A 12120-nucleotide genomic window follows, 5' to 3' on the forward strand; every position below is an offset into this window, starting at 1 on the left:
CTTACAGTACTGCATGCCTGGGTGATAAATTGGTAAGAAATCCAAAACAGTGTTCCACAGGGAAAAGCATCCTTAAACATATATGCAAGCAATAGCCTATACACCTGTGTTACGAAAGCAAGGGAAGAACAGAGAACACCAATACAGCATTCTGTAAGTCAGTAGTACACAAGCATCCTAAACGCCCTTCTGATCCTCCTATGTTAAATGGTAAGAAGTTTCAATGTGGCCAGGGAAGGGTATCATGGATGACCAGACACTTTTCACATGCGATCCTGAGAAATACGGAACAGACCGTGTCTCTTCACTTTCCTCCTGAGGGACAAATTATAGTTGTTTATAAAATACTAAATTTTCCACCTCAGTAATTCCTGACTTCCTTTTTTTGTCTTCTCCAAAACAAGCTGTAGGGGCATTTGTTTCAATTTTCTTGTTTCCAGCTGAATTTCATAATGTATGTGAACCATAAAATGAATTTCAACTGTATGCTGTGGGAACTGGAATTCAAAACATTCAAAAAGAATCAGCCAACATTAAGGAGAAAAGTCCATCCGTAGCTATTAGGCTCGGTGGTCTCAATGGAATTCCCAAATAAGAAAGTTTCAGAACTGCTGACTGCCAAGAACTATAGGGCTAAGGAACACAGGGCATGGCTCAGGGCCTGCCCAGCCTGTTTCACAAAGCATCCCAGCAGCTATTGCCAGAAAAATGCTCCTGCGCTAAACAAACCTTTCATTTGGACCCTTTGTTCTCAACGATGCCTATTACAATACTTAACACACACAAAAAGTAAAAATTGGTCTGCTGTGCTTTGCCAAATTTACTTCATCTGAATATAATAAAATTCAAAGCAGCTTAACACAAGAGGAGATCTTATAACGGTTCAGTGCCATGATGTGGACCTTACACAGCACAGTGACAAAAGAACAATGGAAAGGTATTTCTCAGGTCCTGTGAAATAACACATCTCCCTTCTTGCCACACCAGTTTTCACTATCCCCATTTTTCTACCATTAGCATCGAGGGGGATTTATTTACAATCCTAAATGATTACGGTGAGGAGTTAGGAGACCAATACACTGAACAAAATGGCAGCAGCAAATGTTACTCCTTAAATATTTACCTTCAATACCACATTAGGTTTTTAATTGCTTTAAGTCATGCCACACATCAAATAACAGATTCCATGAGAACACAATAAAAATACACAGAATATGGTAAAGTGCAAAACAATAGTGACATTAAATAAACATGCCTGAAGATGTATACTATTTATTGCTTTAGAAAAATTCTGGTTTTGTTGGCAAATACCTGATTCCTTTCGGACATAAGAAAATCTATTCTCCCTCCAGGCAGCCCTAGCTCAATGTAAGTCTTCACTAATCTTAGATCTGCGCTGTTACCTTAAAAGGAAAAACAATCAGAAGTTAGATCCTGGGAAGTTAACTTGCAATAAAAGCACTCAGAATACTGAAATGAACCTACCGCACAACTTTATATTTAAACACAACGAAGTATATTCTCAGCCCTAATTAAAATTCAGGAAGACTCAGGAAGATAAACTGCAATGCCAAAACCCATCTATAAAAACCACTTTCAGTGCAGGCACCGCTTTAAAAAAAGCCAGGATTGAAGAAGTCATGTTTGATTTTGTCTCAGCGTTCAACAGATACATAGCACTGGGAACATTACATTCTTGAAAACCCAATTAACTTTTATGAAAATCAATTAAAGAACTCAGAGCTAGCTGTAAGAAGTCAATGACAGAGTGAGGAATAAGGGCAAGTCATAAACATTTTCATCGAATAAAGTCAGGGTGGACAGTCATCAGATAAAGATATATTTAGCGTGGTACCCAAGACAACAGATGCTGAAGGTTTAACTAGCATTGTGAAGATTTCTCTACATCAACGATCACGTATGCTTTTGAAGAAAGATTACCCTTTCTGCCTTAATTAGAGAACAAGATTTTTATTAAAATCTGTGATTAATTGGAAAGAACTTGTATGAACTTGCCATTTCATAGGAAAACTCTGACTATGGATTTTTCTAAGTCTTCAAATACACATTTTGTTAGCATTTTTTTTCCACAGAATCACTAGGTTGGAAAAGACCTCTGAGATCAAGTCCAACTGTACCTGTCCTCTACTAAACCACATCCCTGAGCACCTCATCTACCCATCTTTTAAATACATCCAGGGTCGGTGACTCAACCACCTCCCTGGGCAGCCTGTTCCTATGACCAGTAACTCTTTTGGTGAGGAACTTTTTCCTAATGTCCAATCTGAATCTGCCCTGGCGCAGCTTGAGCCCATTCCCCCTCGTCCTATCACCTGTCACTTGGACAAAGAAACCCACCACCCATTTCTCTACAATCTCCTTTCTGGTAATTTTAGGCTGCTCTTCTCCAGGCTAAACAACCCCAGTTCCCTCAGTTGCTCCCTGTAAGGTTTGCTCTCCAGCCCCTTCACCAGCCTGGTTGCCCTTCTCTGGACACACTCCAAGACCTCGATGTCTTTCTTGTAGTGAGGGGCCCAAAACTGAACCCAGAACTCGAGGTGCAGCCTCACCAATGCTGAGTACAGGGGCACAGTCACTTCCCTGGACCTGATGGCCAAGCTGTCTCTGACACAAGCCAGGATGCTATTGGCCTGCTTGGCCACCTGGGCACATTGCTGGCTCCTATTCAGTCAGCAGTCAACCAGCACCCCCAGGTCCTTCTCTGCCTGACAGCTCTCCAGCCAGTCTCCCCCAAGCCTGTAGCACTGCATGGGGTTGTTATGTCCCATGTGCAGGACTCTGCACTTGGCCTTGTTGAACCTCGTCTTGTTGGTGTCAGCCCACTGATCCAGCCTGTCCAGATCCCTCTGAAGAGCCTCCCTACCCTCAAGCAGATCGACACTTCCTCCCAGCTTAGTGTCACCCACAAATTTACTGAGAGAACACTGGATCCCTTCATCCAGGTCATTGATAAAGATATCGAACAGGTCTGGACCCAGGACTGAGCCCTGGGGGACACCACTCGTGACCGGCCTCCAGCTGGATTTAGCTCCATTTACCACGACACTCTGGGCCCTCCATCCAGCCAGGTTTTACCCAGCAGTTGATGTGCCTGTCCAGGTTAATTTTTGTGTCAATTCTAGGCACACAATAGTACTTGAACACGTATGCTAGGAAAAAGGAATACTTCTGAGTTCCATTTTAAAAGCACTTATCAAAGGATTCTTTTTACCCAGAGGAAGGAAAATAAGCTTTTTTTTCTAAACTTAGGAATTTGGAAAATGCACAAGGCAGCTGTGCAGTGTCAGTCCAGTCCAATATTCTATCTATGGCCGTCATGTGTTTCCTTACATTGTTACTTTCAGAAGCTTCTCAAACAACAGTCAAGCACATTGATGGCAGAAAGCTATGACTATCTTAACTAGAGGGTTATTTCTTAACATGCAAATATGCTTTGAACTAAAAGCAGGTGAATATATTCAAGCTATTTAAACTTTCCAATCCTTCTTTCAACAAACAAGAGATGTTCTCATTTTTATTACAGTCTCCTCCTTTGGAGATTTCAAAACCCAGCTGGGATGGGTCCTGGGCAACCTGCTGTAGGTGACCTTGCTTTGAGCAGCGAAGTTGGACTAGGCAATCTCCAGAGATCCCTTCCAATCTCAACCACTCTGTGACTCTGATCTAATCTTTTAAAACCTTATAACCATTTGACTGTATTTTCCGTATACTATTTTTTCCTAACAAGATAAACGCTTAATTTTCCTTTACAATGTAACATTACCAATTCCAAACAAAACTCTTTTGTTAGTAACTCCATTATATTGCCAATACAGACATATACCTATGACCCAAAAGACTGGAAGATGTACATAACATATTACATGGCGTAAAATTAGTTTATGTGCATCAAAGTTTTACTAAAGAAAAATGTTACATAAAATTCCTAATTGAAACAATTCTATGCAACACACTCGAATGTAGCAGCACAATGTCAGATTCCCATTTCCCTCCAGTGAACCTCTTTCAGAAGTGTTTATCATTCAGGTCAGAATTCAAGTGACAAAAGCTAAACTTGACCAGTAACCTGAGCTGCTATCTCATCCAGTATCACATTTCCCAGCGTACCATCTAGGCCATGGACGCAGACTATAAGATGTATTCCTTCCTCTGAACAGTCATCCTCTTCCATACTGAAATAAGGTATTGAAGAAGCCAGTTTGAAAACATCACTGTACATAAATCCAGGAAGCTTAAGTTGCTTCAATTCTTCTTTAGCCTGTAGGAAACTGGAACGAAATCGTATTTATGATAAAACATTTATTATTGCCAAAGGAAGGGTCTTCCTAGGATACTGTTTTCTACAATCTTTTTGTCTTCTATGTAATTAATATGAAGGAAAACATATTTATCAAGTTACTATCTTCCCAAAACAAAAACCGATACCCCAAACTCTCTTCCCTCCTTTGAACATCTCGGTAACTCTGAAGTATTCCTGAAACCACTGAACATTCTGGGTTAGCTCTGTTCTTGAGCAAGCAAGAAAGCTTTCTTTATCCACAATAAAAAATTACAGAATTATGATTAATCAGAAGTGGAAATCCACTGACTTTTGATATTTCTTGCCAAATTTAAAACCTATTTCCTAGGTCAGCAGAGAGCTGAAGCCAGTACTGTAACCACTCAACAGAAAGTCCCTCTGGTAGGCTGAATAACTGATACTTGTTTCAGAAGCAGCCGGATCCAGACCTCTGATCTTTTACATATTATATGAAGGCTTACACTATATAGTTTCCAACAGCTCAGCTCCCCACATGCTAGGAGTTCCTTGTGTTCCTCCCCTTCTTCCCCTAGGTTTTTTTGTGTATGACCTTCCTACCTAATTGACTGCATATCGGTTTCCCTGCAGCACTGAACAAGCTTTGTGCTTCCTTATGCTTCTTTCCCTCCTTAATTCATCTGTTCCACATGATCCCTCACAACATCATGCTGCATCCCATCCTATTCTGCCTGCTCACTGCTTTCCTCCCATGCTATTTTTTGTTCTCTGTTTTCCTAGCTTTAACTTTAGCTCACTCTTCACTAAGTGGTGAGAGCAAGCCTCAATGAAGTCAGCCTACACAGAAACCACCGCAGGCAGTTGGTCTTATCACTCTGCAGCAGAAGTTACTTAGCTTGTACTCAAGGCATGTTTTCTGAACTGAACATACCAAGGCTGGTTTCTCTGTGGAGCAGATCATGCCCTCTGGAGTCGCAGTTATGCCACACTCTGGGAAACATGGCTTTCCTCAAGGCCAAGTCCTTGATTTTACTCAGTTCTCTCTTTCATTGTTAGCGAACATCCTGACTAGTCTCTGCTTTTCATCCCTCACATTCCATGCCAAGACTCACTCTCCAGTATTTCAAAAGTTACTTTTCTGTCCACTTCTAACCTGCCTTCCTCCAGCCTCACTCCTTCCTCCTGTTCTCTCCTTCTTATCACAGACTATCAGGTCATTTATCTCTTCTGCCTGCTCAGCATTCTACTCCTTTCTACCTCTCTTCTAAGCTTTCTATCTCTCAGTAGCCATTATGGCATCACTTTTCAGCAGAATGCTTTTTGGTTTTTAAATGTATCAAACAAACAAATCACATTCTGCTTGGAGTTTGTCAAACCACACAGAATTACAAGATAACTGAGAGAAGGATTCAGTGCTAACACACTTTCTATCTCAGCAACTAAACCATCATGTTCCTTGAGTGTGCTTAATCCACAAGCCACAGTCCTGGGAGCACTCTGGACCCTAATCATGCTTCTCTTCCCCTTATATACTATGTTAACATAATGTCCAAAAGTAAAAAACTTCATTTTAAAACAATCACTTACGCTAACATTTGAGGTTTGGGGGAGCTTTCATACCAGGAGACAGATGCAGCTGAGCTGTAGGATGTGCTGCCTGGCTGTTGTGTAATTGCATCAGATTTATTCCTTGAAGAACAGATAACATTGCAAGGAGAGTCTCTCAGAGAAGAAGGAAAAGACAGACAGCCAGGAGCACAGACAGGAGGCACAGTCATTCCATCTCGCAGATGCCCACTGTCAATCCTTTCAGATCTCAGGGCTCTCTCTTCTGCTGAGCCATGATCCTGGTATGTGCCAGAAGCTCCATCTAATATACTATAGTCTGTTTCTTCATAATACCCATTTTCAATCATTTCTTGATCCTCCTCTTCTTCCTCATCTTGTTGTGAAGAGCAAATAGTTTGTTTTTCACATGTTTCCTTTTGAGGGCTAACAGGATTGCTGTTCTCCATAGGCCAAATATCCGAAATATCTGTGCTGCTTCGAGAGCCAAAATAGTTTTCGACAAGCCCTTGCTTTACCATGTCAGTACTGCTGGCTGGAGAAGGATTATCTGTACCAGTTTCACTTTTAGCTGAGAGTTCTTCAGATGTCTCCTTTAGTTCTGAAGGCTCATTATCTTTTCCTTCATTTTTTTTTCCAACCTCATGCACTGCATTTGCAGATGAAGAACCTGAAACAACAGATGGCTCACCCATGCAAGGAATTTCCAAACGCAACTTGGCTGTTTCTTCTGTAGTGTTAAGATTCCTTTCAAGGTCCTGAGTGTCCTTGCAGGTTGTGCCAAGGTCTGTCTGCGGGCTGCAGCTTTTCACATCGGTAGTTGTATCCTCATCTGAAGCACTGAAGTGTAAAAGATCTTTTGTTCCTGAGAGTGAGGAATGTATAGACAGGGGTTTGTTATCCAAGTGCCCTGAAAATATAACACACTGCTGCTGCATGCTGGTGTTTGCTTTTTTGCTGTCATCACATTTTGGCAAGTGAATTGCTCCAAGATCCAGTACTGTTTTACTGTCACTTAGCTGGCATTCAGGTACAATAGATATCTTTGAATTCTCATCAGGTGACAGCTCATCATCATCTGAAGGCAGAGAATTTATGGATGTCAGGGATGACTGTATTTCACTTACAGCACTGGTGCTCTCAGTGCAGTGGCTTTCTATTGTGTTTTTTATAGCACAGTCTGGTTTTAGTAACAGCTGAGGAAACACCCTCTCACCATTGTATGCACTTTGCCCTTGAACATTTTCAAAAACCTGATCCAGGTTGGGGTGAGTTGCAAAAGAGCTTGGTTCACTTTCTACGCCTGAATCTGAAAACCTTGAAGAGGCGTAGGTCACGCTAACGTCTGGTAATTTACTCATGTCTCCACTTGCAGAAACGTGACTTTCTTTTGCAGGAAGAGTAGGCTGGTAACTTTTCATTTTTGTCAAGATGTCACTGTTATGTCGGAAGTTTCTTTCGTGGACATCTTCCTTTTCAAGCAATGGCTCCTGTTCTCCTGAATTCAATTTATTTCCAGATTCTGAAGACTGAATATTGGGTGTCTGCAAATTCTCTCCTTGCACTCCATCCTGTGGAAACTCAGCCCATGATCCAACGTGAACAGTTACTTTCTCCCCTTCATAGGGATTCCTATTACTTGGTTTGACCTCTATTGTCCTGACTCCTGAGAAAGCTGGTTGACCTCCATGACAACTTTCAAGAGTGTCTCTGGGTTGTAGCGTGCTATCTGTTTGTACAGCTTCAGAACCTGTCTGGGAGATAGCAAGCCTACCAAAAATAGCCACGTTTTCACTGTGCACAGGGCTACCTGGACCTGGTTGGACACCTTCAAGCCTGGTAGTCTTTTCCTCAGTTCCAGATGGCAAAAACAGAAGTTCTTTTTCACTCACATGCCTGGAGCAAGTCTTTGTATCACAAGGAAATCCACCTAATGTAGGGTCCAGCCCTTCGTTAGTATTGTGTGAAAGCCTGCCTTCTGAGCTTCTAGAGGCATCTTCCAGTGCTGTACTTTTCAAACATTTATAGCCTACTAAGACCACAGAGTCCTTAGAGTTCTGTTTCACAACTTTTTTTGTGTTTTCAGGTTTCATTGTTTTCATGAGCTTAGTAACCTTAACTTTGGATTTATTTGCATCTTCATTTTTCCCTTTCAAAGTTTTTGTTAGTGTCTTTTCACTTTCTGAATGCCAAAGGTTGGAAGCACCTACAGGTCTTATTTTCATTTCTGGGCTAGTAAAACCAGCTACAAAGCCTTCTTCAGCTTCAAATTTATCCAGTTTATTGGACTCTGACCTTGGAAGGCTCTGAACTACCAACCAGGGAACATCCAGATCTTTCAACAAAAAAGCAAGGAGATAAACAAGGAAAAGAAAAAGGATTGTTTACAACAAGATTATGCGGGTAACTAAAGCTATAATATAAAAATTGTAATTACAGAACTTTACACATCCTCAAAACTCAAATTATGGAAACATTTCCTAACAAATGTATTTCTTTAAAGACAGCAAGATATGTTAAAAAAACCCACTCAAGATAATTTTTGCTTATTCCTTCAAAAAGAAAACAATACTGTACTGTGAGGTGTGCTCACCTTCAGTAATTGAATCTAAATATCGATCTTCAAAGATTATAGGCAAGGAGTTCATATCTCCATCTAGCTCACTGCATTCAATAGGGAGGGGTGGAAGAGAACTGCAGAAGGAAGTGTTTTTGATAGCTGCACACATCTGTAGATGACTTTGAGCACTGAAAAAAAGAAAGTAGTCCTACATGAAAAAATAGAACTATTTATTTTTACATTAACGGAAATTAGCAGTAGTTTAATTCACTTCAGTAGAAGTTTTTCTAGTAATTAGTTATTTAATAGCTTTAATAGTTATTTAGTAACTTCTTACATAACTTTCATTAAAAAATTTCAAAGCTACATTTAGAACCTAAGTTTCTCTTGAACTTGTTATGTAAGTAATTTTGCAAGACAGTACTACGTGCTACATGCTGTGCACTTCAAAAGGCAGTTACTCACTGTAGTTCTTGATAGGCAAGGGCAGCTTGCCGAGGATGCTCAAGACAAAAGAATGCTTCTGCAAATCTGCGGACCTGCATGATCCAAATAAAGTTAAGAGTTTATTTTACATACACACAATTTCTGAAAATACACCAGCTTTCCTACACAGCAATATTAGTAACTTGTATGTATTACATAGTTAGGGGTCTTTTTAACAAGTCCAGTCTGAGCAGGAAGGGAGAGGTTGCCACAAGCCACAAGCCTAGCGACCGAAATGAGAATTTAATTTGTGCACTGGATGACTGAAGGGAATTGTGTTAGATTCCACTGTCTGCTGAAATTTTCATTACCAAGTAATCCATCATCCAAACCATGCTCACCTGAAACAGTAACTAATTAAAACATTAAGGGACATTTAAATGAGAAGAAAGGAAATGACTGTTTGATGGACACTTCTAGATGTGCTTGAGTATTACCTTCAGGAGTAGAAACCCATTAGTCATTCTTTAACCTCAAAATATGAAGAAGCATATATCAAATTTTCCATGGATATTCTCTACATCACAGTAAACTACTGTGCAAAAAAAAAAATCTTTTGTTTGTAAAGACTTTGACAGCAAACAACAAAGACAATAACCAAGTGTATGCTAATTATAAGCACCGTATTCAACATTTTATTGTATGCTCAAGTCAATAAACAATACAATACTAAAATGGTATTTTTTTAATCATTAAATACATAGTGTGGAATTTGACAGCATGAATTATACAGCCATGTACTACAAATAAAATCATAATCAATGTAGTGAAAAGGCAGTATGTAGAAATTTTGAAGTTAAGGTTTTGCAAGATGAGATTTCTTACACTTCTAATATTACATAATAATATTAATTCAATCTAGCAGAGTTTTTAGAACTTTTATTTTTGCAACTGCCCAACTGCCTGCATCAAAATGCAGAATTCAGCACAGTATGACACTATCTCGTTTGTGGTAACAAGGCAAACAGAGAAGAGAACGTGCTGTGCAATGGCTGTTGGCAACTGCTTGTGCATTAACTTGGGCATAAACATCCATTTGTTTCTATCATTTAAAATTAAATTTATATCCCAGTCAGGGAACCACATACGTATTTAGTTTACTTAATTATTTATTTATCAACCATTTACTGGCCCCTTATTCTCATTTTTTTCCTCAATATACTCTGGATCTTCCTCTAACTTACCTGATTTCCCAAACAGACTGTCAGAGTTTGCAGTGTATCTGGTGGAGCTGGATCACACCTAATTTAGCTCCTTCAGCTCTTTCACTTCACTCAGAGCTGCAGCAAGCATCTGCATCCACCCTGACCACATATGACACAAGGAGAATCCCGTGGATTAAGTGGCAAACATCAGGCTTTCAGGATGACTAACTTCTCTTCAAAGCTAAGTACTTGCAGAGGAGTTAGTTTTCCCTCCTGATACACTGCCCAGTACACTTTCAGAGAGTGCTATCTGGATGAAGTTTTATGTTCCGTAGCTTCTACTTTTCCCTCTTCTCTTTTAATAAGAGAAAAAGAATGGAAAAATTGCTCCACAGTACCAACCCCAAATTGCAAACATGAAACCCCCAGTCTCCAACCTGCACTAGAAGCTTACAGTCCTGTCACAACCTCTCAGAATTAATTTCATACTATACAGTAAATTTAATCTCAGTGAATCTGTGAATAGCCATAGAAAACATTTTGAAGTAAAAAGAAAACACTAAATTCAGTACTTTCTTGTAAATGCAACTTCCACTCTCAACAGTGACCAGACTTTACCCAATTTCCTCCACAGATTATGCTAGGGCTTTACGCATACACATAGGACTAGAATGGACGTTCCTAAGCACTCCTCTGTATCTTCCCAGGTGGCTTTCCTAAACTGACATCTACCTGCCAAAGACATCATTTTGTGAGAGCTAATCCCCAACCCTTCCCCCAGAAAGGAAGAAGATTGTTATAAACTAGATTTAGAGACAACAATTAATACTACATTTTAGAACAACCGATCATGAAGAGTGGAATGGTTACTGTTCTAAACTAAACAATATAAGAATGAAATAAAGATCCTACTCAACCAGGTAATAGGACATAAAATGGTAGAGGAATATTGCCCAGTTAGCAGATGTCTGTGGCTCAAGTAAAAATAAAAGAGCATAAAGCTGTTTCCCAGGAGGCAAGTACGGTGGTTTTGACTTCAGATGCAAACAATTACTTTTGCACATAAAGTAATGAGCTATAAGGAGACCTGATCCTAAGAATTCCACCACTCTCCTGAACAGAAGGCAGCAGCTTTTTTTTGGTTGTAATAAATCCCATTCATAATTGTGTAACTAACTCCAGTACTTTTGAAGAAAATCTGATTACCAGCTCCAGACAGTTCCTAGCATAATACCAACAGTATGAAACTAGTTGAAAGCAAGCTCCAAAAGCCCACATAAATCAACATTACGCAAAGGAAAAAAAACCCACAAGAAGCGGCCAACAGTAGCTTCTCATGTTTAATTAGCGTCTAATTTAGGGAAGGATCAAGGCATTTGCTAGGATGCTGTCAAACAGGCTCTGCAGAACCAGACTACCAGCTGGTGCTAGCAACTCAGGCACTGACCATTCAGGCAGACTCCACAACGACTATGCAGGACGAAGTTTTATCTGCTATTCCTAGTCCCTACTGGTTTCCCAAAGTTTTATGGTCCTCCCAATGTAAACAAAGGTGGAGGAAAAATTGGATAGAATAACTGCTAATCAAACAGAGATAATTTTGGAAAAGCACATGCAGACCTACCAGAAGATGTCACTATGGAACAACCAGGTGAATTAGCTTACTGTGAGTTATTTTTCTAATATAAAGTAACATGCTCTAAGCAGTTTTTCAATAAAATGCAGCTGCAAACCTTATCACTGTAGTAACATAGTTGATGGATGTTTCAGTATACCTAAAGTGTTCCTGATTTTTATAAATAGCACTTAAATATTTTCAAATAATTTGAATACTGAGTATTTGATTACTCAAGTAAAAAAGGTAAAATTATTCAATTAATAATTTTAAATACTTAAAAATATATGATTTCATTATAACCCTATTTTCTAACAACGTGTCATCAGAAATGCCTGTTTCATAAGCAGCTGTGCTTAAGAGAGAAAGTAATTTGACCAAATATACATCGGGCATTTCCAGGGTATGTTTTCATACAAGTATCTAAAACAAACAGAGGAATGATTCCCTGAAAGAGTTAATTCATTTT

The 12120-nt window shown here is 39.6% G+C and overlaps 1 protein-coding gene across 1 annotated transcript in view; it reads right to left on the minus strand.

The window, feature by feature from the left end:
• FAM135A (family with sequence similarity 135 member A) overlaps nucleotides 1-12120 on the minus strand; it is a 68763-nt gene that overhangs the window by 16728 nt on the left and 39915 nt on the right. The window contains exons 12-16 of the mRNA XM_084262149.1: nucleotides 8871-8944; nucleotides 8439-8593; nucleotides 5867-8180; nucleotides 4129-4289; nucleotides 1312-1403 (exon numbers count right to left, since the gene is read on the minus strand). Coding sequence (XP_084118275.1) covers nucleotides 1312-1403; nucleotides 4129-4289; nucleotides 5867-8180; nucleotides 8439-8593; nucleotides 8871-8944 — 2796 coding nt within the window. The remainder of the gene's footprint in view (nucleotides 1-1311; nucleotides 1404-4128; nucleotides 4290-5866; nucleotides 8181-8438; nucleotides 8594-8870; nucleotides 8945-12120) is intronic.

The sequence above is a fragment of the Gallinula chloropus genome, assembly GCF_964237585.1.
Source record: "Gallinula chloropus genome assembly, chromosome: 3".
Taxonomy (NCBI): domain Eukaryota; kingdom Metazoa; phylum Chordata; class Aves; order Gruiformes; family Rallidae; genus Gallinula; species Gallinula chloropus.